At 45.4% G+C, this 26,659-nt stretch overlaps 1 protein-coding gene across 3 annotated transcripts in view; it reads left to right on the top strand.

Moving 5' to 3' along the window:
* Positions 1 to 26,440, top strand: part of TTI1 (TELO2 interacting protein 1) — a 50,874-nt gene extending 24,434 nt beyond the window's left edge. For all 3 annotated transcript variants that reach the window (XM_054467812.2, XM_063659051.1, XM_054467811.2), the window contains 6 exons: positions 2,873 to 3,070; positions 6,496 to 6,644; positions 10,000 to 10,140; positions 12,352 to 12,556; positions 12,843 to 12,930; positions 25,680 to 26,440. In XM_054467812.2, the coding sequence (XP_054323787.1) occupies positions 2,873 to 3,070; positions 6,496 to 6,644; positions 10,000 to 10,140; positions 12,352 to 12,556; positions 12,843 to 12,930; positions 25,680 to 25,863 (965 nt within the window). In that variant the 3' untranslated portion in view covers positions 25,864 to 26,440. The remainder of the gene's footprint in view (positions 1 to 2,872; positions 3,071 to 6,495; positions 6,645 to 9,999; positions 10,141 to 12,351; positions 12,557 to 12,842; positions 12,931 to 25,679) is intronic.
* Positions 26,441 to 26,659: the final 219 nt, after the last annotated feature.

Here is a 26,659-nt window from a genome sequence, read left to right as displayed (position 1 = left end):
CCCACTTAGGCCTGCCCTCGTGGAGCCCCTCATAGGACCGATTGGTTGCTTATGCAGACTCAGACTGGCTTCCATGGGCCAAATATATCCCACCTGTACTGCTTTAGCGACCTATGCTATGTTTCAATTTGAAATTTTTAAAAAGTAGGTTAAGAAAAGCCCTGTGAAATATATCTCTCGAGAGGTATCTGAATTTGGGCCTTCAAAATTGAATTGTCTTAGATTGCTAATGTCTTCGGTCATCTCTGAAGGAGGAATGTCAAGACTCCTGTGTAGCTTTGTAGTGCTTTTAAAAAAAAATGAGGTGGAGGGAGAGGGTCTCCCTTGCAGAAAGGAAAATTGAATGGTTAAGACTGACTCTGGGGCTTCCTTGGAACAGAAGCAAACTTAGAGCTAGCTTTTCTGAAAGTTTTGAAATAACCCAGAATATGCTCGCTTTTTGAACAGGAAGTAGTACTCAGGTGGAGTTGGTATAGTCACTCATAAATCAGAGTAGCACCTTTTGCTGTCATTTCTGTTTGTCATCGAATTATCTAACTGACGTCCACTCGTTTAAGATGGGTGTGGAAATGTGTTCTCAGAGAACTTCTGAAAGGCCTTAGAAGAACCCAGTAAGAACTTTAGGAAATTGAGTTATCATTAACATAGTGTGTCACATGCAGTGACTAAAAAAGCATTAGGTGCCACGGTAAGGGCAAGAGGCATCAGTTAATTACTGCTTAATCCCAACTGCTGGTTAGCTGATTATTCATAACAAGAAAAAAATAGGGTAGCTTTGAAAATAAGTATTTATGTCACATATTTCACAACTTGAAGAATGTGCTGCTGCGTTCTTTTTATGGCTGCATAGTATTCCATCATGTGTCTGCACCGTAGTGTATTTAACCAGTCCTTTTTTGGTAGACGTTTTGGTCATTTCCAGTCTTTGGCCACCACAAAAAATGCTGTATTGAATATCTTTGTAGGTCATTTTGGACATGTCTCAGTATATTAATAGGATGAATTTCTGAAAAAAAATGCTGGTTTAAAGGGTATTACGTTTAAATTTTTGAGAGAGTATCAAATTGCTCTCTAAGAGGTTGTACCAATTTAAACTCCATCAGCAATGTACGAGAGTGCCAGTTTTGCCACACCCTCACCCACACTGTGTATTATCAAGCTTTTGATCTTTGCTAATCCAATAGGAGAAAAATAGCACCTTATTGTAGTTTTAATTTGCATTAAACGTGAGATTGAGCTTCTTTTCATATGTTTAAAAGCCATTTGTGAGCAAAGACATTTTAATGTCTGGCACCAGCCTTTAATCTAGAATCTTTGCAGCATATCAAGTCTTAGCAGTGTAAATGCTGGGTCCAGGTTTTGACCATTTGGGAACCAATCCCTTAGAGTGCACTAAGTAGCTGATAGACAACTGGGGATGCAGTTTGAAGAATGTCATAATGGATCCCTGGGTGTAGGAACCTCCGGCTCACACCTCACACATTTGCTCTCTGGTACTCCCAGTTGCCCGGCCCCGTCATCTCCCATCTGCTGCTGCTCTTGCTCTGTGCAGATGCTCTTTGATGAAAAGGAGATTAGCAGGTGCTAAAGGTTATCAGAGTTTTTTTCCCAGCTGTCTGCAAAAGGAGGGCACTGGACCAGAGCAGTGATTTTCAGGCTGTGGGATTTGTTGTTGTTGTTTTATTCTTTAAGTGTTAAGAGCCTTTTTTGAAATGAAGCCTTTGGGGAACACTGATATACAAAAATAATTGAAATTAGAGCTGAGTTGTCTGAAGGAATAGAGACCCTGGAACCCATGCCTATAGCCCACCGTCTCTTGGTTCCCTCCCTGTTGTGATCCATGAGACATTTCTGTGAAGCCCTAATGCTCCTCAAGGCACAGTTTGAAAACCGCGGGACCCAATGATGTTTGAAGTTTATTCTGTGGTGACTTACCAGAGGTATTTGAGCACCACCGAATAGGGAAGACTTTGGAGAGAAAATGGCCAGCTTTCTGAAGCATTTTATGTGAGAAATACAATGTGAGACCATCCATTCTCAAGACTCTGTAAAGCCTGTATTCTGCTAATGAGTGGTATATTCTGTACTCAGAATTTTGTCACTTGGACGTGTTTGCCAGTCTTGTGTATTTTTTCTTTTGCACATACTTTGAGCACCCAATATCTTTGTAGGTCATTTTGGACATGCCTAAGCATATCAATAGGATGAAATCCTGGAAAAAAATGCTGGTTTAAAGGGTTTATGTTTAAATTTTTGAGAGAGTATCAAATTGCTCTCCTAAAAGCCTTTGTGGAACGCTGACATACAAAAATGATTGCAGTTAGAGCTGAGTTGGTTGAAGGAATAGAGATGCTGGAACCCACACTGGGCATATTGGATTTCCAGTGGTGACCAATGGAACATAGAGTCTGATGGGAGGCTCAGACACTGAATAGTACACACAAATAAATAGATATGCAAATATATAATCACATATTGTGATGAGCTGATATGGAGAGAAAGAGCAGAGTGCTATATAAGACATCATGTAAGTGACCTAAGTTAAACAGGGGAGTCAAGGGAGGGCCTTATCGGGCAAGTTCTATGTGTTCTGAGATGTGAAAAGTAACTTGGAGTTAACCAAATGTGAAGTAGATGGGAGGTATTCCAGACAGAGAGAACGGCATATGCAGGAGTTCTGAAACAGGAAAATGCTTGCTGCATTCGGGGAACTGGAAAAGGATGAGTTAATGGGCAACTGGGAGGCCGGGGAGCCAGGCAGGGACTGAATCGTGGGGGCTGTGCAGGCCAGGGCAGAGAGCTTATTCTGTGTATAAAGTACTCATGCCTGTTGTTAATAGCCCACGTGATCATTGTAACACTTTATTTACAGCCCAGTGGTTCCCAGACACAGGTAATCTCGGGCACCTCCAAGAGCAAAGTTTAGGAGAAGAGGGAAGTCATTTGAACCAAAGACCAGCAACTCTTAAGAGCAGCACCACAGCTGAAGACATCGAACAGTTTTTGCTGAACTACCTCAAAGAAAAGGATGTGGCAGATGGAAATGTCTCGGATTTTGATAATGAAGAAGGTAACTTGTTTATTTTGGCTTAGCTGGTTTTTTCTTTCTGAAACAGATTATTGTAAAAATTGGTGAAACATCATTACAGAAGGGGTAGAAATAAGAAAAGTTACTCATCACCTTACCAGGCTAACATGGCTATTCTCCTGTTTTGTGTAATCTTTTTCCATTCTTTTCTGTTACAAAACTGTTTTTACGTGGTTGCAGCTGTGTACCCTTTTTGTGTTTAGTTATAAGCAACTCTGCTTATTGCTGTTGAATTTTGATCATTAATGTTTTATTAGCTGTTACTAAGTGTCCATTCCCCTGTAGGACATTTAGGTGGCTTCTGGCTTAATAATGACTCTAATAAACAGTTGCTGCAGTGGATGATTCTGTGCATGTGACCTTTTCTGGTTTTTTTTTGTTTTTTTTTTTGTTTTTTTTTTCATATTTCTTTAAATTCCCAGAAGTAGGATTTCTGGGTCAAGGATATGAACATAATTTAATGCTTGCCAAATTGCCTTTCAAAAAGGTTGTGTCAATTTATACTTTTCCTTCGGCAGTGCAGGATGAATACTGGTTTCACCACAGCCTTACCAACATTGGCTATTTCCAGTTTTCTTCCTAAATTAATAGGTGAAAAATGGTTCTTGTTATCTACCTTGCATTTCTTTGATTACCAGTGAGGTTGGATGTCTTTCTATAAGCTTCTTTCCAAACAGGTTTTTTCCTTATTCCCATTGTCTATTCATGTGCTTTGTCCATTTGTTTGTTGGTGGGAGGAGATTGCAGTCTTTTTCTTACCAATTTATATGATAAAGAAGAAGGGAGTTCAGGCTAGTTGAAGCTCTGGCCTGTTGTTTTATTCACAAGCTCAATCTGGAGCTTCAGGTCACAGAAGGATTAATAAATTATTAGAATCTCCTCTGCAAATATAAAATGCCAAGTCATAATGAGCTTGGTGGTCTCAGAACCATCCTAAATCGAACCGAGTCCCAAATTAGTTTGTTAGGTTGGAATAAAACATTTTCTTTTCTTTTCCTTTTTTTGTTTTTTTCCTCCTTTTGGTGATCTCCACTGTGAGATTCTGGTGAACTGAAGCCAGTACTTCCAGCAGTATAACAGGAAATAGTAGCTTGATGCCACTCACTACAACAAATTCCTTCTAAACAGCAGAAAAGCATCACAGGGCCCAAATGACGATTTATGCAGAATTGAGTCATTGCTCTCCCCGAGGACAGAGTTTTCTGGTCAGAAATCTATCAGGCTTTTTCTTCTCAGATTTGTTTCTCCAGCCAATCCAATCCTTTTTGTGAACTGCACCCTTCACCCAAACTTGGAAATGCTGAAGCAGGGGAGGCATTCTGATCTCTCATAATCCAGATTTGCCATTCTTGTTTAAAATTTGAGCACTGTCAGTGAATCCATTCCTTCATGATTAGGATCTTCTGGTGTTAGTTGATGTTCACTTAGAGCAGACTGAAAGAGTCAAATGCTTCTTCCAATAACAGGAAAATCCACATCCCTCAAATAAGATTCTGCAGTAGGTGAATTTCAAACAACAAATTCCCCTCTGGGGAAAAAAGCACAGGCGTATCATCCTTATGCTTATCATTCATCAAGTACACACCACACACTTGGCATTCTAAGGAATGTTTGCCTCAGTGCTGGCTTGACATGAGTTTTTTGTTTTAAGCACATAAAAGCACCTTGTATATCTGAGGTCCCTTTCTCCAAGAAATCCAAGCATTCTACAAATGCATTTTCATTTATCTTTTCAGCATCTGTTAGAGACAGGTGCAGCCTCTACTGTAAGAGTCTGTCTTTCCAGCAGAGGGAACTGAAATGGGAAAAAGTTAAGGGAGCAGTGCTCTGCTCAGTGGAAATGAGCACAGCTGGTGATCAGGGTTGGGATGAGGCTGGGGGCTGTAAGTAGATCACGAAAATTTTTCAGGGTAGGGATTTTGACCTGGGTTTCATGCAATTCTCAAATCTTGTGGTGATGTTTCCGTTTACAAACTTTCATCTATCTCATGCAATGCAGCACTCTAGACAGTGAGAATGATAATGGCTGGTAACATCTCATTTAATGCTCTCAGTAGCATGTGAGGTATACATGCTGTATCCCTTTTTTCCCAGATGAGGTAATGTAGGATGAAAGAAGTTGCTAATAGGTTTTAGAGGCAAGACTTGGTCCAACCTCCTCTAACCAAACTCCACGCCCTATGAACTACACCAAGCTGCCCTTGTTACCTCACCTACAAAGATAAATAAGGTTTGATTCTGGCCATCAGAAGTTCTTACAGGCTGGTGGAGAAGACAGACGTGCACCCCTTTTAATCAGAGGATGAACCAAGAGGAGACAAAAAAGTGAAGGACAGAGCAGAGGCCAGCCATGGAACTTCCCAGCTTCAAGGCTCCTCCACACGAGAACCCTGCTATCTCTCTCTCTCTTTTTTTTTTTTTTTTTTTTTTTTGAGACAGAGTTTTGCTGTTGTTGCCCAGGCTGGAGTGCAATGGCACGATCTCGGCTCATTGCAACCTCTGCCTCCTGGGTTCAAGCGATTCTCCCGCCTCACCCTCTCAAGTAGCTGAGATTACAGGCGCCCGCCACTATGCCCAGCTAATTTTTGTAATTTAGTAGAGATGGGGTTTTGCCATGTTGGTCGGGCTGGTCTCAAACTGCTGACCTCAGGTGATCCACCTGCCTCAACCTCCCATATATCTTGTTTTTATCTTAAATATTCATTAATGGAAATTTAGAAAAGACCAAAGGCATAGGGAAAAAACTGAAGTCATCTGTTATCTCATTACCCTGTCACTTTTAATATTTTGTGGTACTTCCTCCCATGCAAAAACGTATATAGTAGTATTCATGCTGCATATGCAATTTTGTGTTGTGCTTTTTGTCTTTTTAAGACAATATTATTTTATAAGCATTTCTCTTGTCATTAAAACCCATGCTAAGCCTGGTGTAGTGGCTCATACCTGTAATCCCAGCACTTTGAGAGGCCGCGGCAGGGGGATTGCTTGAGCCCAGGAATTGGAGACCAGCCTGGGCAACACAGTGAGACCCCCATTTCTACAAAAAAATTTAAAAATTAGCTGGGCATGGTGACATGCACCTGTAGTCCTAGCCACTCAGGAGGCTGAGGTGGGAAGATCACTTGACCCCATAAGTTTGAGATTGCAGTGAGCCGTGTTCACACCACTGTACTCCAGCTTGGACAGAGCAAGGCCCTGTCCCTAAAAAAAATAGGGACCTCATAAAATGCCGTTATATGGCTATACCATGGTTTCTGTACCTATTCCCCCTTGAATGGAGGTGTCTCAGTCCATTTGTGCTTCTGTAACCAAGTACCTAAGACTGAGTAATTTATAAAGAACAGAAATTTAGGTATCTCTGTGTTATCACTCATACAACACTGCCCCCAGTTGTGCTCTTTTTCCAGAGGAACAGTCAGTCCCTCCCAAAGTGGACGAGAATGACACCCATCCAGATGTGGAGACACCACTGCCGTTGCAGATCCAAATAGCCATGGACGTGATGGAACGCTGCATCCACTTGTTGTCAGATAAAAATCTGCAAATCCGCCTGAAGGTCAGTGCGCAGCTGCTTCTCTGCATTCCCAGAGTAGCAGGACTAAGGTGTGGCCTGGTTGGCAGTGGCTACACAGATGAGCACGTAGCTCCCCTTATCTCCTGGTCCACGTGTGGTGGCCAAGAGAAGGCATCAAAAGGAATTTGTCTGTGGGGTGACAGTTTTACATCTTTCTGTGTCTGCTGAGATGCCCAAGGGAGCTGAGTCTCCTGCATTAAAAACCACAAGTTTTGGGGATTCACTGAATCTCCAAGGAAAAGAAAGCCATGTGCTTTGGAAAGGATATTATTTTCTCAGCTATGTAGGATGCAGGTTTTAATACTTTAATGAGATCATTCTTCCAAGCCTGACACTAGCCCTTCTCTCTCTGTTTTCATTCTAAGGAAAACCTGAACACTTCCTAATATAGCCTGGCTTGCTGGCAGTTTGCCAAGCAGCACCCCTATCAGCAAGGGTTGAAAGTATGTAGTAGTGACTGCAATAACAGGACGCAGTGGGGTGGGGTAGAAGTGGGGGCAGGGCTTTTAGAATCACCCTGGAGAAGACCTTACACCCAAAGGGAAACAGCATTCCTCCCTACCCCCAAGCAGGAGTGAGAAACACAACTGTCGGCCAGCCGCGGTGGCTCATGCCTGTAATCCCAGCACTTTGGGAAGCTGAGGTGGGCAGATCACCTGAGTTGGGAGTTTGAGACCAGCCTTACCAACATGGAGAAACCCCATCTCTACTGAAAACACAAAATTAACCAGGCATGGTGGTGCATGCCTGTTATCCCGGCTACTTGGGAGGCTGAGGCAGGAGAATCGCTTGAACCCAGGAGGAAGAGGTTGTGGTGAGCCAAGATCGTGCCATTGCACTCCAGCCTGAGCAACAAGAGTGAAACTTTATCTCAAAAAAAAAAAAAAAAAAAAGAGAAAGAGAAACACAACTGCCTTAGTGACTCACTGTTAGTAATGAGTGTACATTGCTTTGCTCAGGGGTGATGGGCTAGGAAACCCTGATCCACAGATTATCTCAAATCTCAGGGTCTGTGTTGTGTGGAGTTTGTTTAGTCTTCCCAAGACAGCTCTTAGCATTCATCTGTTGTTCCATTCAGCATGCACTTACCTTTTACCTGCACGGCTTTAATGTAGGTGTCTGGCTGATACATTCAATATACTGCTGTATATCCTTCAAGACCTTCCTTTTTGTAGAGGATTTGTAGCAGCTGTATACATACCATAATTATTAAGAACATCAGTGTTGGAGTCAGACCTACATACCTGAGTCAGTCCAAATCCTGTTTCTGCCTCTTATTAGCCATGTGACCTTGAGTAAGTTAATTCATCATGTTGAGCCTTAGCATCTTCATCAGTAAAATGAAGATGATGGTACCTACCTCACAGGGTTGTTGATTATAAATATAAAACAGCATGAAATAAGACACATACACTCATTCATGTGCTAAATGCTTATTGAGGACTAGTGCAGGTCAGGCAGAGGGTGTGTAGAGGGGATGATGCAGATACGATCTCTGTCTTCACGGAACTCCCTGTCTTTTGTGGGGAGAGAGGCAATACACAGACTCATACATATTGGAGAAAGGCTGTCAAGGTAATAGCGCATTCTATTTGATAGAAAATAGTAATTCACCCATGCAGCAGATACATGTTGGGAACCTACTCGGTGCAAAACCCTGCTGACTAAGACAGAGCTTACCTTCTGATTTAGCCTAGGTCATCGGGGAAGGCCTCTCTGAGGTGGTAACATTTCTCAAGGCTGAGAAGGAGGCAGCCCTGCAAAGGGGCAAGGAGAATATTCCAGGCAGAGGGGAAATGTGCATCTTTGAGTCAATGAAATATAATGTAACTTGTCCTATTAATGACAGAGCTCAAATTCCAAGCCTGTCAGTGATACCAAAGCCATTTCCACTCTGCTCCCCTGCTCCCCTGCTCCCCACTGTGCAGCTGAGCTTTCTCTTACTCCCTTGCCTAATTATTCACCCCTCAATGGCAGGGTGTCTTCTGTTCCAGTCTCAGTGTGGACCAGCACATAGTAGGCGCCCAGTAGGGTTTACTGCTTTGTGTTGGCTGGCTTCTCTCTGTCTTGCAGACTAACGAGTGCCTCGCCCTGTGAAGGTTGGGCATCCACGCGGGAGGGAAGCCTGCACTGGCCGCCCACGCGGGAGGGAAGCCTGCGCTGGCCGTCCACGCGGGAGGGAAGCCTACGTGGGAGGGAAGCCTGCGCTGGCCATCGTACTGACCACTGCCTGTGACACTGATGCAGGCAGTCTCTTTTCAGTGAGTTTGAGATGTAAGAGATGAGGAAACAAGGAAGGTAAAATATCAGTTTATATGTAGGGTAGCCTAACCCTTTCTGATGAGATTAGCCTGTACCTCAACTGCCTGCTGGGCCTCTCCATGTAGTGGTAACAGAACTTGGTCTCCCCTAGCCGCTCAACTTTCTCCTCCCGCGTGCTCCCCATCTCATTCAGTGGCATCTGCATCTCTTCAGTTGCTACCCCTGAACCGAAGCAGCTCTTTTCAAACCCTCACTTCCCCTCCCCAGTATCCAGTCCTTCAGCAATTTAAACTATGTCATCTCCAAAACAGATATCCAGTCCTTTCACTTCTCTCCTCTGCCGCCATCACGTGGCCACATCACTTTGCTCCTCTCATGTGGATCCTAAAGGGCCTCTTTGTTTCTTTGTCACCCTTCAAGTCTCTTCTCCACTCAGCAGCCAGAATGACCTTTCTAAAACATGAATTGTATCATGTCACTTTCCTGCTTAAAACACTTTGACGGCTCCCCACTGCACTTAGTACAAAATAAAAAAAATTCCTAACAAACCCCTTTGTAGTTGGGCCCCATTTTACCTCTTCTCTGTAACGCTCCACGCTGCCCTTCTTTCACTTCTTATGAAAGCTCTGTTCCACCTCTGAGTCTTCCTCATCACGGTTTCCGGTTGCATGAATCTTCACAGAACTAACTCCTACTCATCCTTTGTGTCTTCTTTTAGAAGATCCTTCCCCAGCGAAGCCTTCCCAATAGTCTGTGGTTTAGATCCTTCCCCTCGTTTCTTTGCATTTCACCTTTGACTTCCCCTCTTGTCCCAATTGCTAATCATCTCTTCATTTAGGCATTATCTAATTAAGGTCTTTCCCCAGCTGACCATGAACCCTGCGAAGGCAAGGAAACGTGTATTTTGTCCCTGTGTGTCCCCTCAGTACCTAGCTAGTGCTTGGCATGTAGTCAGCACTCAGAAAACAATTATCCAATTAATACGTTTCTAAACGTTATTCTTTGAAAATTGTGACTTGATCCCAGGTATCTGTTTTCAAGCCTATACCATCTGCTGAAATCTTGTCTCTTTCAGGTCTTGGATGTGCTGGATCTGTGTGTGGTTGTTCTTCAGTCCCACAAAAACCAGCTGCTTCCCTTGGCTCATCGGGCCTGGCCCTCGCTCGTGCACCGACTCACACGGGACGCCCCCCTGGCAGTGCTTAGAGCCTTCAAGGTACTGCACCAGCATCCCCCATGGTCTGTTGTGAGGGTAGAGTTAGTAGGCACAGAGCTCACCGGGGCCTTTTGGATTGGTTCTCTTCACCTGATTGCAATGTCACATACTGTGAAGAAAGTATAGAAACATAAGAAAAGCACAAAGAAGAAAGTAACAGTCTCCTTTTGAATTTGAAGCAGATGAACTAGTAGATGAAAAGGCCAGGCAGTAAGCTCAGCACTCCTCCACACAGGAGTTTGTCTCCTTACAACCACTTTGCAAGGTAGGTATATTGTCTTACTTTTGGCAGAGGAAGAAAGCAGCTCAGAGAAGTTAAGGAATTTTCTCACAATCGAACAGCTAGTAAGTGATATGAACCCAGAGCAGTGAGTTCACACTATATTCTTTGCACTGCACAGGAGTCAAGGTGAAGGGGCTGAGGTTCTAGCAGTGGGCATCCTCTGCCCAGCTGAGTGGTGCTGGCAAAACCCAGGACCACCCATTTTCGTGTTGGGCTTAGGAACACCTAGCCCACCTTTCTCATAGTGTTGTCAGGGATAAAATGGGACTGTTTGGTGAAATGCTTTGAAAAGCTAACAGTCCTATATATATGTAAGGTATTATTCTCCCTGGCTTAGTTTGGCTTACATTAGCACGGATATTTTAGCTTATTTATATCCTTTCTTGTTCTAAAAAGCCCTTAAGGCAACCGGCAGAGATACATACCACAGCAAGCTGCCATAAATTAGAAGAAGGTGCACAAGATGAGGCAGAGAGAAAAGATGTGTAGGGACACAAAATGAAGCTGGTAATGCACCAGAAACCGTTGGCCAAAGTAGTTTGATCTTCTGTAAATTCTTCAGCATATACTAGACCAAATTAAAATATTAAAAATTGTTAATGTTTTTTTCCCAAAACAAAATGCACAAAATGATACGTGTGCGTGTGTATGTATGTGTGCCAAAGAAAGAGGAAGATTAGGCCGGTCGCTAATCTCACGCCTGTAATCCCAGCACTTTGGGAGGCGGAGGCAGGTGGATCACAAGGTCAGGAGTTCAAAACCAGCCTGGCCAAGATGGTGAAACCTTGTCTCTACAAAAATTAGCTGGGCGCAGTGGCAGGCGCCTATAATCCCAGCTACACAGGAGGCTGAGGCTGAACTCGGGCTTCAGAGGTTGCAGTGAGCCAAGATCGTGCCACTGCACTCCAGCCTGTGCGACAGAGTGAGACTCCATCTCGAAAAAAGAAAGAGATTAAGGGAGAGCGAGGTGGTATTGCTAAATCTTATCCAGATGTACTGCGGGGCGGGGTTTGGTGAGAATTAATAGGTTGTCTGAAATAACAGCAAGCATAGAAAAATGAAAAAAAATAAAGATGTGTACGCAATAACTGGGCTGCTTTCCCCACGCGCAGACACGATGATGACACTGAGGTCTATAGAAGCTGTGCCATTCAGCTGAGGGAGCTAAAATGAGAGCCTTGTTCTCTGCAAAATCAGCAAACACTGTGCTGGTTATGACTTGCTTACCAATTTTTAAAGAAATTCCTGTTATTCTGTATACTCAGTCTTGTGCAGCAGGGCAAAACATTTCAATATGTTCTGCTAGAGAAAGTTTAAAACAAGACATGCAAAGAAACTTCCTGTTCTGAAAGATAGAATGAGGGTGATGTGCATAAGAGATTGTGCAGCTGAACAGAAGGAACACCGAGTCGGCTGCAACTTCAGGGACCCTGCCTTGGTTCAGCCCAGGGACCTCGGCCCAGTCACTAACCTCCTGATGCCTGCATGTGGCAGCAGCTGGGCCATAGTGTTTGTGTTTGCTCAGCTAGCTACAGTTGAAAGCCTACGTATTTTCTCAAGGGATGTTAGGAAGGTTCAAGAAATGATCTATGTGAACTGCTTTAAGCTCTTCTCTTTTTTTTTTTTTTAACAAAAATGGGAGGGAAATCAAGATATTAATCATATTATTCATCCAACCCAAGATTCCTTTGAATTATTCCCCATGTAATCTGTATTTATGGGTAGAAGCAGCCATGCCTTGGGAGCAGAGACCTCCAAATTCATAACTGTCAGAATCACAAACCATGGGCAAGGAATTAACAGCAGTAATTCTAGTTTGTTTTTTTTTTCCAAGCAGAGACCTAGATGAAATCGAATTACCAAGCGTTCTTTAGCTCTTTTGCTGCCTTGGCGATGTTCACTCACCAGGTTGGGGGCTGTTTCTGCAGGTTTTACGTACCCTGGGAAGCAAGTGTGGTGACTTTCTACGCAGCCGGTTCTGCAAAGATGTCCTGCCAAAGCTGGCTGGCTCCCTAGTCACCCAGGCCCCCATCAGTGCCAGGGCTGGACCAGTTTACTCGCACACGCTGGCCTTCAAGTTGCAGCTGGCTGTCTTACAGGGCCTGGGCCCCCTCTGTGAGAGACTGGACCTAGGTGGGTACCAGGCAGTTCCACCTGAACACACATGCTTACCATCTGTCTCACCCCTGCCATCATGCCCTTTGCTCAGTCGTGCCCCCCTCCCCTCTCCTCTGTGTACCTCCTTCCGTCTTATTTTGGCCTCATTTGTCCATTTATCTTGATGTGTTCTTTGGCGGGATGGAGTAGAGAGCCCAGGGCATCTTGCCTAGCTGTTGCAGTTTCTCCAGACACAGTTGGTCACTGCTTGTCCCAAATGAAGTGTGAGGGCTGATGCTTGTTTTGTTTTTCTTTACTGCAGGTGAGGGTGACCTGAATAAAGTGGCTGATGCCTGCTTGATTTACCTCAGTGCCAAACAGCCCATGAAATTGCAAGAGGCTGCCAGGAGGTATGTCTGCCTGATCACCCTCATCCCTTTACATTTGTTCTAAATTACAGATGATTTGCTAATGGCAAGCAGAGTTGAGGCATCTCTGCTCTTTTCTCTCTCTCCCTGCCAGGTTAAGATAATTTCTTTAACTGTGCCAGCACTAGAGATGGTATTTTTACTAGATGTGTTTCTCTTTGCCAGTAACCTTTTCCTCTGCTGCAAAGTCAGCAACAATTCCAGAGGGTCAAGAAGCAGAAAGACGGTGTGCTAGAGAGGACTCAGCACCCGCCTGGTTGGAGGGGAATCTGCTTCTAGGCCTGGAGACCAGGTGCCTGGCACTTCTTCATGCCTTGGCTTCTTCAACAGCAAAGTGAAAGTGCTGGGTTCCTGATATGGCATACGTCGACTCCACGGCAGGTCTTAGATGGGCATCGGTGCCATGAACCCTCACAAGTGCCAAGCAAAATTGTTTGTGTGCAGGCAGGTGTACATGTGCCTTTTTTCTAATAGGAACCATTCATGGGTTCTAATAGGAATCTGTGACCTGAAGAACATTAAGAGCTGCCAGACTAATGGCTTAAAGGGCCTTTTCTGATTCTGAAACTAGATGATTCCAATTTCTGAGTTTGACCATGCTTATTTGAGAAAAGCTGTATCACCTCTAGGAGAAGAAGCTGTTGCTGGTTACTTTAGGACTAAGAGCTGAAACTCTGAGCACAACAGCATTCCCCAGACATGAGACCCAAAATCTACTCCGCCCCTCTTCTCCAAGCTTTCCTTCCAGGTGGGAGCAGCCTGCATCCTGTAACTGCCATCCCAGAATAGGTCTGCTGCTGGAGCGAAAGCTGGGCCTGGCACTCTGTGCCGCTCTGAGCCCTGCAGCTCCTTCAGCCTCACCAGCTTCACGCCTGCAATGGAATCCCTGCTTCTTCCTAGCTTCTAGAGGCACATCTCTGATCCTCTTCAGTGGGGTGGGAGTTAGGAGTCAACTCATTTCCTGAGGGGCGGAAAGGCTGCTCGGACTGTGCAGTGAGGAGAGCCAGCTTGCTCCTCAGAAACCTTGCACTCTCTGGGAGTGATGGTAATATCTTCTTGAATTGATTTATTGTCCTTTGCTGTTTTTTGCTCTTGATTTCCCGTTTTCTTTTTTCTTCCTGTCCCTTTCCCGTCACATCCCTTAGTCCCAGAATCAGTCATAGTTTCGTGAGCACAGGGGCGCATCCTAACCAGCTTCTGTCCCCAGGCATTTTTATTCCGTACAGAATCAATTTAGGGTGAAAATAGTCCTCCCTGGGCGGTGCCCCTGGAGCTGATTGTGCTGTCATTTAAAGTGCAACTCAAGAACATAATGAGTTTATCTTGAAGTAAATCCTTTTAGATGCCTATTACAACCAGGAGTTAAAGGTCTGATTTTCACATTCCCCATTCCATTCTATTTTTCCTACACCCACCCCATCCCATCCTTCAAGTTTAGAACCATCAAATAAGCTAATATTCTCAATTCATTATCTTTTCATTTCTAATTCTCTTTTTGCTGCTGAAAGCAATTAAACCCGGAATTGGACCTTGCTGAATCTTGAGCTGGTGTTCAGGGAGCCTCAGGTGGAGGAACACGCAGCCCCACCACTTGACCACAGCTCCCTTTGTTTGCTCCAGCACATTCCGTTCAAGGGTTGAGTCAGATGGCCTCCTTCCTGATGGGCAGGGAGGGGGACGAAGAGCTAGGTGGATTGCTTCACACATGTCACTTGCAAACTTATCTTGAAGTTGGGAAAAAAAATCTGATCAAGAGCTGACTTGGCATCTTGATGCTGAAATTAATAAGCTCTCTAAGTGGGAAAAGAAGCCTGAGACAATAGGAAACCTGGTCTCTGTGAGCCTCATTACCACATGGAGAGGGGTGGGTGGGTCGGCCACTTAGTATTGAAAAGTCATACCTGGCGGCTGGGTGCTGTGGTTGGCTCACGCCTGTTATCCCAGCGCTTTGGGAGTCTGAGGCAGGCAGATCACGAGGTCAGGAGTTCAAGACCAGCCTGGCCAACATGATGAAACCCTGTCTCTACTAAAAATACAAAAAGTTAGCAGGGCATGATGGCGGGAACCTGTAATTCCAGCTACTCGGGAAGCTGAGGCAGGAGCATCACTTGAACCTGGGAGGCGGATGTTGCAGTGAGCCAAGACCACACCACTGCACTCCAGCCTAGGTGACAGAGTGCAGTCTGTCATACCTACTAGTACTGAGGAACCAAGTCCCGTGCATGAGGTGGCGTCCCCATCTCAGCACATGGCCCTGCCGTCCATCCCTTTGTTCTTAATTCTTCTCTTTCCCTCACACCCTACATCCATGACCAAAAGTAAAGCCCGCCTACCTCACTTGGAAAATTGCTCTCAAAACGACACCTCCAAGCCACTAGGCCAGGCCAGGCCACCATCATCTCCCACCAGAACGACAGACCTCACCACCGGTCCCACTTCCACTCCTGCCCCTCTAGGTATTCTTCATACTGCAGTCAGAGTGACACACTTACAGACGCTTACCCTCATGGGAGAAGAGAAAGCTGTGTTCTTTGCAAGGGCCCAAGCGGGAACCTTGGCTTAGTATTCAGAAAAGCCAGAGGTAGTGAGTTTCCGACCCTAGGCAGATGACCAGCTTGCTTTGGAAGTGGCTCTCCTGTCTGCCAGAGGGCTGGTGAAGGAGCCTCTCAGGGCAGGAGGCTGCTCCGATGCCTCCTGCCTTCTGGAAGGAGAGGGATGTGCACCAGCCCTGTAGAGCAGCCATGTCTGTGGGCCCCTCTGGCAGGTGGGCTTAGGACCTCCAAGGGGTGCCTTCATGGAGGTGAGGTGGAGGGAGACTTAGCAGCCCCATGAGAGTTCATCTTTATGTGCATCATGCTTGGGTTTTTCCTTGCTCCCATTTGCTTTTCCTGGCTCCAAAGAATGACCAAACCAGTGTTTGCTTTTTTAATTTGTCATATTAAATATAGCCTTTGTGGCGGGCTTTTACATCCAGGCTGTAAACTCTAGAAATGGAAATTGATCAGGGGGTGGTTGATATAACTGAGGTTGTAAATGCTAAGAACGGAGGTGCCATTCCAGTGTAATGCTTTTATCTAGCAAATGTGCCTTGTATGGAGGGGGCATAAATCTTCCAACTAGGGGAGGCATGGGGAGGGGCAGAGGAAGGTGGGGGCAGGGTGTGACCTTGCTGTGTGTTACCACCAGGTGTCACTGTTAACTGGCAATGCAAAAAAAAAAAAAAAAAAAAAAAAAGCCAGCTCTCCCAAAGTCCCTCTAGTTAAGTAACTTCAATGGATAACAAATGTGCAAATCATATTTGTGGTGTGGGAGGAGGGCTTAGCATACCAGGAGCTAAAAATAAGACAGTGTCCCTGAGGGTAGGCATTGGATTACAGACAACAGGTCAGATCAGCCACACCCCCATCTCAGCCGACTGCAGTGGCAAACTTTGCTGATTGAAATTCTCAGTCTCCAAGATGTCTCCTGGCATGCCCTGGGCCTTCACAGTTCTGTGCCTTTCTGTCCATGTAGCTTTTCCCTCCTGTACATGAAACGAATTTGAAAAGAGAGCATACACCCCAAATTTCTGTTTGTCGTTCAAGTCCATACATGTACTTAGCCTAGTTGAACTCCATTAAAACCATACTCCTTGGGCCAGTCTCTTAGCAGACTCTGAGACTCCCTGGCTTTTGCAGTGAGGTTTTATATCATCCAATGAGCCTTTTACCCTGGGCTAAAAGGAAACAAAACTAGACAATACCTATTTTTGAAAAGATGAAGTCAGGCCATGTGCTGTGGCTCACGCTTGTAATCCCAGCACTTTGGGAAGCTGAGGTGGGAGAATCACTTGGGCTCAGGAGCTCCAGGCCAGCCTGGGCAACATGGCGAAACCCTGTCTCTACTGAACATATAAAAATTAGCCAGGCGTGGTGGTGTGCACCTGTTGTCCCAGCTACTTGGGAAGCTGGGGCAGGAGGATCACCGGAGCCTTGGAAGGTTAAGGCCATAGTGAGCCGTGATCACACCACTGCACTCCAGCCTGGGCAACAGAGTGAGACCCTGTTTAAAAAACAAAAAAAAAAAAAAAGAAAAAGATGAAGTCAGTGCCCAACAAGTCTCATAATAGAAAAATAAAGCTTTTAGGATGCTTGGCCTCCACTCCCAGTCCTACCCCCACCTGCTAACCCCAGAGCCCAGATAGGGATGCAGGGTGCCAGCAGGTGGTGACCAGCTGGTGTACCTTCTGGCCACACAAGTCCTGGATGCTGTTATTGCTGTAGCCCCTGATGGGGCGCTGGGGAGGTTGCCATTCCAGCTCCCTCTGCCTCGCCATTGTGTGTGAGAGAAAAAGTAGCAGTCTTGCTTTGGACAAACCGAGGTTCAGATCTTACTGGCCATGTGACCTTGAGCAAATGATTTAGCTTCATTTCATTTTCTTCCTCTGTAAACTGGGGGTGATGAAAACCCCATTCTCATAGGGTCCTTGTGGATGAATCACATTAGTATATTCAAGGAGTCTCCAGGTACTGTTCTAGGGACTGGAATTAGAGGGAACAAGATAGGGGCCTCTACCCTCTGCTTATGTTCTGAAGGTATATTTACATCTGTGTACACACCTTTGTGGGGTACATTGTATGTAAATTTCCCAAATATGTTATACATGATGTGTATGTTACACAGACACATAGACACTGGCCACAGAATTTCTAGTTGTAAGCCTGCTTCATCTTTACTAAAATCTGAACTGGGGATTTCACCTCGAAAGGATCTTTTTCATGTTAATTGTGCCACCACTGTTTGCAGAAGTCAGGACCAGGTTTGAAGGTTCATTTACTGACTGACTTCCCTGCTCTCTTTCTAGCAGTAGGATCCCATCCCATCAAAGAACCAGCTGGTGCCTTCAAACCCTGGACGAACACAGACTGGCACAGGCTCATTCATTTCATCCCTGTCAGAGCCCCAACTCCTCTCTTTACCCACACATGAGCCTATTATATTTGAACGGATGAGGAGCCACAGAGGTGATCCATTAGTTCAGCTGAGCTTGAAATTAGTAGCTCATCCCCTTAAATGGTGTGGGCAGTTTGGTTGAGCTTGGACTGCAAAGCTGTTCCCCCTTGGATTGCACCCAGCATGGAAATGAGGACACACCTAATATTTTTTCCTTTTGACACTTGATTAGTAGTTGACAAATCCAAACCCAAGTAGTTAGCTTTCCTATTATCCATCTTTTGACAGGCATTGCTGCTTTTCTTTTTGAGTCCCATTGTTCTAAAAATACACTCAGATCTGAAGCTGTTCACTGTGCATATATAGGCCTGATTTCATGGTGTCAAAGATAAGAGACATCTGGCAGGCAGATTACAAACCAAGTGGGTTGCTGGGTTTCAGAACTGAAGGCAGGGACCTCTGGGCTACTTAAATCTACTTAAATTCAATGCTGCCAATTCTGTCCCTACTTCCTTGGTGTTGTCATGTCACTGATAACCTGCCAGGGTCAACCATCTTACCACCCGGTAGGAAAGCCAAGCGTGGGGTGTGTGTACAGTGTGTGCCGTGCCAGGTTGGGAGCAGAATGCTCTCGATGACAGATCGAGCCTGGTCGCAGCACCGCCTGCACAAAGTGGATTTTGGTCGTCAGAGGCTGTGGTCGACCACAGGGTAGTCATTTCCTCACTCTGCAGGCTCTGTCATCCCTCTCAAACACCTCAGAGGCATGGAAGTCAATGTTGTCTCAGTACTGAGTAAATAAAGTAGCCAGGGAGATGATCTCTATTTGTCTTATTGTATATATGTATTTTAAAAGATTTTTATTGGGTCTCTTATGATGAGCCAAGTGCTGTGTTGAGAGTTGAAGATTTTCAAAGATAACTACCAAGGCCTCACATTGTTGTTCAATAGCAAGATAACCTTGGCAAATTAATTCACTTCTCAAAGTCTCTGTTTTCTCATCTATAAGACCGATAAAAGCATATATATTATTTTGCTTATTTCACCTACTACAATGACGACGAGGATTCAGTAAAGTCAGGTAGCACAAAATAACACCACAGAGTAAAAGTCACTAAATAGTTGTTCATCATTATTTAAATTTCTTCTTATTCCAAAAATGACTTGGAACATCTTATGAATTGTTTGCAACAAAGAAAAAAGGAAGTGAAGAAATTTTTTAAACGGAAAAATAACAGCAAAAACAAGATGAGACCAAGTTGAGGTTAATATAGACATACAGTTAGAGCCCTGCACCCTTGCTAGAGAGGAGCTTTCAGAGTGGCTCTGTGCTTCCTGACAGACGGCAAAGAGGAAAATGGTACAGGAAGTACCTGAATAAGAGTTTTTAAAAAGAAAAGGAAAGAAAGCTTTTCAGAAAGAAGCATAGCTTTCCTTATTACTGATGCTTGAGGAAAATTTCTCTGTGGGTCATCTTAAAAGAACACTGGGTACTGTTGTGACTAATATCCTCAACGTCCTTGCAGTAAATACAGAAGTACATTTCCTAGAGCTGTTTCTGAAGGCATCTGTGAGTGGAGGCTGCTGGCTTAGTGCCAAAGCACAGGTTACAGGAAAACAGTTCAGGCAGGAGGTGGGCAAGCCTACCTAGGCTGCTATGAAGATGTCTTTATCTTCAAGGGTACATACCTTCCAGGGAGGGGTGGGAAACAGTGTGGCCCGAGAGTGCAGCCAGCTGGAGGAAAGGTCCAAGTCAGCCCTCATAGTGCTCAGCACAGAATGCCACTTTGAAATCTGTGCCCAACACACTGTCGTGGGATCTAGGCTTGCAGGGTTCCTGGAGGCAGGAGAACTGGCCAGATGGAAAGGGCTGCTTTTAAATCTCGCCCCAGTGGGATTTAAACCCTCCTAGATTCTGGCTTATTTTTGGATTGTCTATAGCAGATTGGACCTCTCAGCACCATATCCTTTTAAATATGCACAAAGCAATGGAATCATTCCTCTGCATTTATTATACTTTATCTTGTGGCACTTCAGGGGTATGGTTAGCATCATTTGCTTCTACTGGTGTTTATGGTTTTAAGTCCTGCCCTTGTTGCATTTAAATATTTTTGATATGGGTCTCTGAGTATGCATGTTGGCGTTAGATCGATAGATGAATGGTTTTGAACAGGTAAACATAGTTAAGTCTAACGAGCATGTATAGCTGCAAAGGTAATTGGTAGTATTTATTTGGAGAGTAAATCGTTGCTTCAAGTCATAATCCTCCATTTCCAACATTTAGAAACAAAAAACGACCTCCGTGCGGGGGAAGATAGCTAAATTGAATAGCAAGAAAGGACAGGCTTGAAATACTGGTTAACCAATGAACCGAGACCCATTAGAGTAAATTACCAAGTACAGAAACATAGCCCCACTGCTTGCTGGCTAGGACGCATCGACACCCTGAGCATCCATTTGTTTAAAAGGAAACACACAGCCTCCTTTGCAGCATCAGCATGCACAGAGTGATGGGAGAAGAGATGGCCAGAGAGGAGGAGAGTGTGGAGGATGTGCTGCCAGAGAGGGAACAACGGGAACACCAAAATAACTTAGTGGGTATGCCTGCTTTCCCACAAGTGAGCTTACTTTCCCACTGCATTTAACTGTGCCCACATAGAGAGAGCCTGTATTGTGTTCCTAAGGAGACATTTCTGAGTAACTTCTTTAGAAGCCCCAAATAAGTAAGCAAACAAACAGATCACAAAGCCACATGTTCTTTACCACTGGCATTTACCCTGATGGCTCATGAGAGCATTTTATAAATCCAGAAAGAGAAAGAGAATAGCAGATCCCTCAAGCAAGTAATTGACAGAGGAAGAATAGCCTGTCACCCAGGAGAGCTGGAAGCCCCGCATTTCAGTTACAGTTTATTTAGCTTCACTGGGCCTTCGTTGGCTGGCGGTTTTCTAGATCTCCCTTTGAGCACATGTTGTCTAGACAGAGATGGTGAGAACATATTCTGTAATATTCGCTCCTGCAGCAGAGCAGAGGGGGTTCTTTTTGGTTTTGCCATATTGGGAGGGTGGGGGTGGGTAATGATCCATTGCCCATGATTGAAAACTCTCGTGGTCTGTTGGAGCTACCAGGGATCTTAGAACTGGTCTGGTCCACTCGCTCTTTACGGAGAAGCAACTTGCCGTGCCTCTCCTCAGGAAGCCATGCCTGGTGCCACCCGCACATCACTTCTAGGATGGCCCTTGCCACGGTGTGCCATGGGCCTCTGTGATCCCTTAGTCTACCCCAGCAGACAGGGAGCCCTGAGGGCAGAGCCTTTTTTGTCCCTCTCTGTTTGTGCCTCAAGCACCTCAATTAGTGCCTGGGCTGGACCAGACTCTAGTAAATGTTTGATGAACCACGAAGAGACAAGACTTAAACCCAGCTGACCAGATTCCGGGAGCACGTTTCCTCCCTCCCCATTCCCACCTCCTCGCCCCCAGCTTGCTCACTAGGAGCACCCCCATATTGATCACGAAGGAAGGAGCCGCTTCTGGTTTGGCATCTGGAGTTTATTAGGTACTTACTGATAGCCGTCAGTTGTAGATAGGGCTGAAGTGCAGGCAAATGGCTGCCTGCATGGAGTGAAATTCAATAAAACCGCATTTTAAGTGAAAAATCAGTATAAACACCAGGCTTCTTTGCCATGGAAACAGGTTGCTTAGAAACTGCCTAACAGCGAGTTCTAAATTTTTTAAAGTCAAGTTATCATTTAAGCTACACGGCCCTACAGGTTATTGAGAGATAATCACTTGCCTCAGGACACTCGGAGGCATGCGGCACAGCTGAGTGCCTCCCGATACTCTGGGGACCAGATAATCTCTTGATAACTGTGCTCTCTGGAGCCACTGATTTTGGCCTGGGGGGAGGGGAAAGAAATTTTTGTTCAGGAGTTAAATGGTGTACATATATTTTTTAAAAAGTGTTTCTCTTTGGGTTTGAAAAAAGATGGAACTGGCCATTTGGCGTGTTCAACAGCCATCCCTGCGCATCGCAATATGTAGTGGGAACATTTTCCAGGCAGTTACCCCAGTCACTTCAAAGCAGAGGTCCTGTCTTTGTCTTCTGGCTTTGGCTTATGCAAAAAGAGTTTTCAACAACTTTGGCTTTTAGCTGTTCACTCCCTGGGAGTCCCTCTTCCCAGCTAAGGCTGGGCAGGAACTGGCCCCAGGACAAAGCGACACCAGAGTTTGGAACAAAGCCTGGCGCTAAGCACTCAGATCAGACCTCCTGGGCCTCAGGCTTAGCTCCCAGGGGCTTAAAGCCAACAAGGGTGCGGTTCGAAATTTGTCGTGTTTAGAGTTCAGCAGGCCGCATGCCTCTCAAGGAGTGAGAGCACAGCTACGCCTGCCAGCCATCTGGTTGCATGGCACGGTATTTGCTCCCCACCTCAGGCATGCAGAGGACAAAGTATATTGCATTTGTTTCTTCCTGAAAATAATGGGTGAAATTAGAACACCATTGGCTGAGAACTGGGACACCCCCGCCAAGTCAGTATGGAGAAAATTATGAGTGAAACAAAAGACAAATGTTTTGCCCTTTTCAGGGTATCTGAAAATTATCCGTGGCATGGCAGTGCTGCTAAGATTGGTAGTGATAATTATGCCTCAGACTCTCTGTCTTTCTCTCTTTCTGAAAGAAAAGAAGGAATACTGTTTTCATCATATACTTCAGAGTGTTGTCCTGCACCTCCCCTCCTCAGAGCCCCAGAACAAACCTGGGAGGAGAGTGGGCCGGGTGTGATCATCTTTGGAGAAAGAGGAAACAGGTTCATGAGGCAAAATAACTTGCTCCAAGCCACAGAGGTGGGAGAAGGAACATGCATTCCTGCCGTTCTGGGGCATCTGCCCCTTTAAGAGCAAAGAAATGAGACCCAAAACAGTCCTTCCAAGAGTTTGGCTCTTGCTTAATAAAAGAAGGTGAACTTTGCGCATGTTTTTCCTTTGCTTTTCTGTTAATATTTTATGTGGATATCTTGCAGGGCAAAAAGAGTGGCTTATTTTCTTTTCCTTTCCTGCCAACGAATACAACATTCATATTTAGCATGTTAAAAAGAGCTCAGAAAATGAACATTGCAGCATTTTCATGCTGTGTAAGTCAGAGCGCAGCTATGACTGAACTGGGCCGTGGCACCGCTTTGCTGGGTGTTGCCCAGATAAAAATATTCCTTGAAGCTGGGAGAGCACCATGCTGTAGCTTGAGAAATTGTTCCAGCTCTTGAAAGGGGAAAAAAATCAAATGAAACCATTTGCATTCTAACAGTCTTTGGCACCAGGGAAAACTGTCAACTGTGTCACGTGTAAATAGAAATCTGCTCCCCGCTTTTGGTGCGTTTTTTCATAATTTCCCTTGCCACTCTAATTATCAAATATATTTTTATTTTTAAACAAAAATTGTCTCCCACACAGGCCTCATCTCCTTTCTGCGGTGAAGTGGAAACGATGAGTTAGAATATTCTAATCACTTCTCCAACAACCACTGTGGAGGTTATAAACACAAGATTATCCTAAGCAAAGAAAACTAAATTGTTTGGGCACAGAACAGGCCAGGAAAAAATTCAGTAGGCCGGGCCCGGTGCTCACGCCTGTAATCCTATACTTTGGGAGGCCGAGGAGGGATCACCTGAGGTCAGGAGTTCAAGACCAGCCTGGCCAACATGGTGAAACCCCATCTGTACTACAAATACAAAAATTAGCCGGGCATGATGAGGGATGCCTCTAATCCCAGCTACTCAGGAGGTTGAGGCAGGAGGATCGCTTGAACCCAGAAGGTGAAGGTTGCAGTGAGCTGAGATCGCGCCATTGCACTCCAGCCTGGGCAACAGAGTGAGACTCTGTCTCAAAAAAAAAAAAAAAAAATTCAGTGCCCTTTTCCACCCTCCCCACTCCCCAACTGCCTCCCTGACCTCCTTAGTGTATATCCATTACACCTAAGGATGATATCAAGACTGGCTTCACAGTAAGACCCAAATCCCCTGAGGGTGCAGGTCTTTCATATTAGTGAAATTAAAACCCAGAATTTACTCCCACTTAGCAGGCGTTGAAGTTCCTATTTAATGCCCAGCAGTATGCAAGAGGCTCCTTAGAATAATGGCCAATAATAAAATGTGATTTATCAAACAGATACTGCGTACTGTTAATTGGTAAATAGGGATCACGTGTGCTAGACTGTGTAGGGCTTGATCTGTGCTTTAAACCTCAGCAAAACCCTGAGTGAAGTACATCCCCCATTTTTGAAATGGAGAAACTGAAACGGGACAAGTTGAATAATTTCCCAAAGCCACATAGCTAGTGATGCCTCTGATAATTTGAATCCTGTTAATAATCTTCCTTGTTCCTTCCTTGGTGGTGAGAGTTTAACCCCTCCTTCAGATCCTTTCATAGAATTTAAGTATTCTAGAGAGGGTTGTCATCTAAAGTCATTCATGTGCAATGTAGTAACTCACCACGTCCTCATTAAAATGAGAACTCGTTCGTTGTTACATGGACACATTGCAGGGGAAAAAAAGAAAAAAGAGAAATGAGAACCTGTTCAGTCAATATTAACTGGATGCTGACCACATGCCATTCCAGGTGGCTGAGATACAGCAACCTACAGAACAGATGTGGTCCCTCGTCCCTGCCCTTGGGGAGCTTATGTTGTGAGGGAGACAATCAATGGTCAATATGTGCTGGGAAAGGTGTCCTGAAAGAAAAAAGTAAGGGGCAGCCTTACTTGGGCACAGTGGTATGGGCAAAATGGCATGGGGAGCCCAGCCTCCGAGCAGGCGATGGTGAGCTGAGATGGGCAGACTGGCTGGGAGGCGCTGCCCACTGCGGGAGGGCCCCATTCTTCCAGGGATTGCCAAGTCAGACTGAATTGCCACCATGTATGCAGTTTACGCTTAGATTGCCCAACACAGTGGCCCTGGGCACGTGACTGATCTTTCAGAAATAGTATTTGAGCAGCTAAGAGGCAAGAGTTGTGACCCCAAAGTTCAGACGAAGATAAAAACCACCCTCGGTGGCTGTGGGGTGTCCAGTAGCCCAGGGCCCTTGAGCTCTGTCCCTGTCATGCGTCAGAGGACATCAGTGCTCTAGCTCTGCCAAAGGTTACAGAGCAGGGCTCAGCCAGTCCTGCCCCAAGATAATAAAGGAACCCTTTGACAGCCTGCCAAAGGCGGCATATTCTGTGGATCTGATCCCTGTGGGGAAACGGGCTCCTCACACAGGAGCCATGAGTGTCTGTTCACACCACCAAGTATCCATGGCTCTCGGCCAGGAAGGGTCCAACTGCCCAGTTCAGCAGCGTGCTGGAGGACCATAACATTAAGGCTTGCTCAGGGCCCCCGAGCAGGACAGGGAGCCCCGCCCTGGGCCTGTCCCCAACCCTGGGCTGGGCCTGTGAGCTGAGCGAAGCCTTTAAGAAAGGGTACACTCTGTCATTTTTCTTCTTTGTGAAAACTCCTGCCTTCTACTCTGGAACTCAACCTCTTTCTTTGCCAAGAGCTTGTTTGCTGTCGATACTGTTCTGCTCAGACTAATTACTGGTTTCTGTATGTCAATGGATATGAAACTGTTACCTGTATTTCTGTTGGGCTTTGGGACCATCTTACTGGTCCTGTCTTAGGAACTCAAGTGGGTTTTTTCTACTATTTGAAGTGGCTTGATATTGTTATCAGTTTCTTCTCAAATAGCCCGGTAAACAGCCTCCTGGTTGGGGCTGTAGCATTCCCCACCTTCCCTCCCTGTACCCTCTACTCACTCCTTTCCATCTCTCCACAGCGTCTTCCTCCACTTGATGAAGGTGGACCCAGACTCCACCTGGTTCCTCCTGAACGAGCTTTACTGCCCCGTGCAGTTCACACCTCCCCACCCCAGCCTCCACCCCGTGCAGCTGCACGGGGCCAGCGGGCAGCAGAACCCCTACATGACCAACGTGCTCCAGCTGCTCAAGGAGCTGCAGTGACCCTGCTCCCCCACCACAGAGGCCACCCATCCCTCCCCTACTGCCAGCCAGAAGTTGGGCTGACCCCACCCCGGCCATAGGCGGTGGCAGCAGCAGCAGAGAAGGTGAATTAGTCAGCCAATCTATTTATAAATTGATCGATCACACAACTGCTTAGAAATGGATTGAAGGAAAGTAGCTGACTGTTATTTATATTTCATACCTTGTGTTTTCAAGTGACATTGTCTGGTGGCTCTAAGGGTTTAACTCCTTAGCCTACCATCTCTATAGCCCCAGCTCCCTCACAGGCGCCACACACACACAGACACACACACGCGCGCACACACACACACACACACACACACACGTCAGTTAACTCCTTAGCCTACCATCTCTATAGCCCCAGCTCCCTCACAGGCGCCACACACACACACACGCACGCACACACACACACACACACACACACACACGTACGTCAGTTCCCCTCCATCTGCATACACCTCCCTCCCTTCAAATAATGAGATGGAACTAATTTGTTTTACCTAACCTGATCTTTGTGAAACAAATGGAAATAAAGACCCTTCTTGGATGAAAAGTATGATCAAGAGCTCACTTTGAAGTTTTTTATTTAAATTGGGTGGTTTTTTAAAATGAGTTTATATTCTTGAATGGTTACTATAGAACCATGGTATAAAATTCAAATCTAAGCAGTACAAAACAGAAAACAGTGAAGAGTGAATCTCCCCCTCCCCATTTCCCAGCCATCTGGTTTCTCTCTCCAAAGGCAACCACTTGTAACAATGTTTTGGATACTTTT

This window comes from Pongo pygmaeus, chromosome 21, assembly GCF_028885625.2.
Source record: "Pongo pygmaeus isolate AG05252 chromosome 21, NHGRI_mPonPyg2-v2.0_pri, whole genome shotgun sequence".
Taxonomy (NCBI): Eukaryota; Metazoa; Chordata; class Mammalia; order Primates; family Hominidae; genus Pongo; species Pongo pygmaeus.
Note: the sequence above shows the minus strand (reverse complement) of the source record. Positions and strands in the feature narration are given on the sequence as shown.